This window comes from Suncus etruscus, chromosome 8 (assembly GCF_024139225.1).
Source record: "Suncus etruscus isolate mSunEtr1 chromosome 8, mSunEtr1.pri.cur, whole genome shotgun sequence".
Classification (NCBI taxonomy): Eukaryota; Metazoa; Chordata; class Mammalia; order Eulipotyphla; family Soricidae; genus Suncus; species Suncus etruscus.
This window is the reverse complement of record NC_064855.1, coordinates 11,499,304-11,504,105: the sequence shown is the minus strand read 5'-3', so window position 1 is coordinate 11,504,105 and position 4,802 is coordinate 11,499,304. Positions and strand designations below refer to the sequence as shown.

Here is a 4,802-nt window from a genome sequence, read left to right as displayed (position 1 = left end):
AATTCACTTCCTTCAAATATGGGTCTTCTCTTTCAGGTCATGACGATTGGCCACTGACCATTACTGTATTTTATTTTGACCACCCAAGAAGGGTAAAAAAGATGCCAGTAGAATTGGGGGTGTTCATGATAGTCCTGAACTCTATTTCCACAAAACTTGATTTTTATAGTTTTCTAACCAATATCTTAAAAGATTTTCTCAAACTTTATCAGAGAAAGAAAAGACATTAATGTGGGCTGCAATTCATTCTCGTTTTGTGATTCAGTCTCATTTGGCCATTAACCTCTTGTCTTCTTCCTGCAGATATATCCTAGGGGAGAATGGCTCCAGAAAATGGTTCCTCAGTGACCTACTTTATCCTCCTGGGTTTAACACAGCAACCTGAACTACAGCTTCCTCTCTTCTTTGTTTTCTCAGGAATCTATATGATGACCATGCTAGGGAACATGGGCTTGCTGGTTCTTATTGGGCTCAGCTCTCACCTGCGCACCCCCATGTACTTCTTCCTTTTCAACTTCTCCTTGATTGACCTCTGCTATGCATCTGTCACCACCCCCCCCAGAATGCTGGTTAGTTTTGTAACAGAGAACATCATTCCTTATGCTCAGTGCATGGCCCAGCTCTTTTTCTTCTGCTTCATCATCATTGGCGAGTGCTATCTTTTGACAGCCATGGCTTATGACCGCTATGTGGCCATCTGCAAGCCACTGCTTTACAGGGTCACTATGTCTCCTGCAGTCTGTCTTGCACTGCTGCTGGCCGCGTATATGATGGGGGTTTTAGGTGCCACAACCCACACAGTCTGTACGATGAAAGTCAACTTCTGTGATAGCAATATTGTCAACCACTACATGTGTGACATCTACCCTCTCCTCCGTCTCTCCTGTAGCAGCATACACCTCAATGAGCTGGCAGTTTTCATCATCGTGGGTATCAATGTTGTTGTACCCACCTTCACCATCTCACTGTCGTATACTTTGATAATCTCCAGCATCCTGCGCATCAATTCCACAGAGGGTAGGTCCAAAGCCTTCAGTACCTGCAGCTCCCACATAATCACAGTCTGTCTTTTCATTGGATCAGCTGCTTTCATGTATCTTAAGCCTTCTGTCGCTGGGTCTCCTGACCAAGAGAAAATATCCACTGTGTTTTATAACTTTATGGGTCCAATGATGAATCCTTTCATCTATAGTTTTCGGAAGATGTCCAGATTGCTCTGGGTAAGATTTTGAAAAGAAAGGTGTTCTCCTAAATAGAACTTTTGTCAGTGTTGATTCCAAATTCTAGTGAGGGCCTACAGGATATAAAGCTATGGAAAGATTAGAAAGATATGTAGGTGGAGACGCAAATGATTCCAACAATAGGGGACTAGAGGTAATTGTGTAAATATTTTTTCAAATAAAGTCATGACTAAACAGCAGCATTAGTCTCCCATCCTTTTCCATAACGTAAGAGAAAATGTTGAATTGATGTTTTCTGATGATTTACATAGATGATTATAAGTTTTTAAGTAGGAGGAATGGAGTAGTGATTAATCCCTCAATGGTAAGACTGTGATATTTTTGACTTAGGCATATCAAAATTTCTACAAAGTTTTTTCATGGCCATGTCAGCCTTAGTTTTTAGATTTAGTCCTTCGTTCAATTATTAGGTGGGAGGAGGACCCTCCTGTGAAAACCCTTTTGAAAGGTATGTTTTGCATATAACTGTGATATTTTTTGTTGCCCCAAAGAAATGCTATTTTTCTTCTGTTTTATGACCTGCTCTTACTTTACTTTCTAAGGATAGGAAACTGAGGTGACACTTTTGAATAGGCCGGTATAAAGTGGGGGTTGTATCAGAGTTCTCTGAAATAGACCTTATAGTCTTGAGTTTCATCAGCAGTATTTTCACTTCCACAGTAAAAAGAAACTGCCTCTTTATCTGAGAGGTTTACTAGGTACAGATGATGTAATTATTTAATGAGTAAGTAGCAACTGAACAAATACCTTATAGGAGGTGTTTAAAAGTTATTTCATTTGAAGCAGTGTGATTTACAATACTATTCATGTTAAGGTTTTGTGCACACTATGTTCCAACATCATATTTTTCACCTCTGTGGCCACTTCCTTTTACCTTTGTCCCAATGGGGCCCCCCCACCTTGTTAAGTTTAGTTCTGTAGACCAGTTTACTGCTTTTGTTGTTTTTGACCATTGGTTATTTCCATACTCTGTGCCTTTACATTTCACATACGAGAGATCATTCTGGGGGGTCTGTTAAGCATTGAGGATGCTTTGTTGAACATTCCCTTGGTTATCAGGGATTATTTAATAATAACTTTAATAAGTTAAATTTAATAACTTGGGATTATTTCTTATTCTAGAGATTTGGAATTTTTTTAAAAATTTTTTTAAATTTTTTTTATTTAAACACCTTGATTACATACATGATTGTGTTTGGGTTTCAGTCATGTAAAGAACGCCACCCATCACCAGTGCAACATTCCCACCACCAATGTCCCAAGTCTCCCTCCTCCCCACCTAACCCCTGCCTGTACTCTAAACAGGCTCTCCATTTCCCTCATACATTCTCATTATTAGGAAAGTTCAGAATGTAGTTATTTCTCTAGTTAAACTCATCACTCTTTGTGGTGAGCTTCCTGTGGTGAGCTGGAACTTCCAGCTCTTTTCTCTTTTGTGTCTAAAAATTATTATTGCAAGAATGTCTTTCATTTCTCTTAAAACCCATAGATGAGTGAGACCATTCTGTGTTTTTCTCTCTCTCTCTGGCTTATTTCACTCAGCATAATAGATTCCGTGTACATCCATGTATAGGAAAATTTCATGACTTCATCTCTCCTAACAGCTGCATAATATTCCATTGTGTATATGTACCACAGTTTCTTTAGCCATTCATCTGTTGAAGGGCATCTTGGTTGTTTCCAGAGTCTTGCTATGGTAAATAGTGCTGCAATGAATATGGGTGTAAGGAAGGGGTTTTTGTACTGTATTTTTGTGTTCTTAGGGTATATTCCTAGGAGTGGTATAGCTGGATCATATGGGAGCTCGATTTCAAGTTTTTGGAGGAATCTCCATATCGCTTTCCATAAAGGTTGAACTAGACGGCATTCCCACCAGCAGTGGATAAGAGTTCCTTTCTCTCCACATCCCCGCCAACACTGTTTATTCTCATTCTTTGTGATGTGTGCCATTCTCTGTGGTGTGAGGTGGTATCTCATCGTTGTTTTGATTTGCATCTCCCTGATGATTAGTGATGTGGAGCACTTTTTCATGTGTCTTTTGGCCATTTGTATTTCTTTTTTGTCAAAGTGTCTGTTCATTTCTTCTCCCCATTTTTTGATGGGATTAGATGTTTTTTTCTTGTAAAGTTCTGTCAGTGCCTTGTATATTTTGGAGATTAGCCCCTTATCTGATGGGTATTGGGTGAACAGTTTCTCCCACTCAGTGGGTGGCTCTTGTATCCTGGGCACTATTTCCTTTGAGGTGCAGAAGCTTCTCAGCTTAATATATTCCCATCTGTTAATCTCTGCTTTCACTTGCTTGGAGAGTGCAGTTTCCTCCTTGAAGATGCCTGTAATGTCCTGGAGTGTCTTGCCTATGTGCTGTTCTATATATCTTATGGTTTTGGGGCTGATATCGAGGTCTTTAATCCATTTGGATTTTACCTTCGTACATGATGATAGCTGGGGGTCTAAGTTCAATTTTTTGCAAGCAGCTATCCAATTGTGCCAACACCACTTGTTGAAGAGGCTTTCCCTGCTCCATTTAGGGTTTCCTGCTCCTTTATCAAAAATTAGTTGATTGTATGTCTGGGGAAAATTTTCTGAGTCTTCAAGCCTATTCCACTGATTTGAGGGCCTGTCCTTATTCCAATACCATGCTGTTTTGATAACTATTGCTTTGTAGTACAGTTTAAAGTTGGGGAAAGTAATTCCTCCCATATTCTTTTTCCCAATGATTGCTTTGGCTATTCAAGGGTGTTTATTGTTCCAAATGAATTTCAAAAGTGTCTGATCCACTTCTTTGAAGAATGTCATGGGTATCTTTAGAGGGATAGCATTAAATCTGTATAATGCCTTGGGGAGCATTGCCATTTTGATGATGTTAATCCTGCCAATCCACGAGCAGGGTATGCATTTGCATTTCCGCGTGTCCTCTCTTATTTCTTGGAGCAGAGTTTTATAGTTCTCTCTGTATAGGTCCTTCACATTTTTAGTCAAGTTGATTCCAAGATATTTGAGTTTGTGTGGCACTATTGTGAATGGGGTTGTTTTCTTAATGTCCATTTCTTCCTTATTACTGTTGGTGTATAGAAAGGCCATTGATTTTTGTGTGTTAATTTTGTAGCCTGCCACCTTGCTATATGAGTCTATTGTTTCTAGAAGCTTTTTGGTAGAGTCTTTAGGGTTTTCTAAGTAGAGTATCATGTCATCTGCAAACAGTGAGAGCTTGACTTCTTCCTCTCCTATCTGGATTCCCTTGATATCCTTTTCTTGCCTAATCACTATAGCAAGTACTTCCAGTGCTATGTTGAATAGGAGTGGTGAGAGAGGACAGCCTTGTCTTGTACCAGAATTTAGAGGGAAGGCTTTTAGTTTTTCTCCATTGAGGATAATATTTGCCGTTGGCTTGTGGTAGATGGCTTCAACTAGATTGAGAAAGGTTCCTTCCATTCCCATCTTGCTGAGAGTTTTGATCAAGAATGGGTGTTGGACCTTATCAAATGCTTTCTCTGCATCTATTGATATGATCATGTGGTTTTTATTTTTCTTGTTATTCATGTTGTGTATGATGTTGATAGA

At 39.4% G+C, this 4,802-nt stretch overlaps 1 protein-coding gene across 1 annotated transcript; it reads left to right on the top strand.

The window, feature by feature from the left end:
* The first annotated feature begins 311 nt into the window (after positions 1 to 311).
* LOC126015464 (olfactory receptor 145-like) lies at positions 312 to 1,252 on the top strand. Its single transcript, XM_049777991.1, is given in 2 exon segments — positions 312 to 1,197; positions 1,200 to 1,252. Coding segments are annotated over 2 exon segments (930 nt in total). The 5' UTR covers positions 312 to 320.
* Positions 1,253 to 4,802: the final 3,550 nt, after the last annotated feature.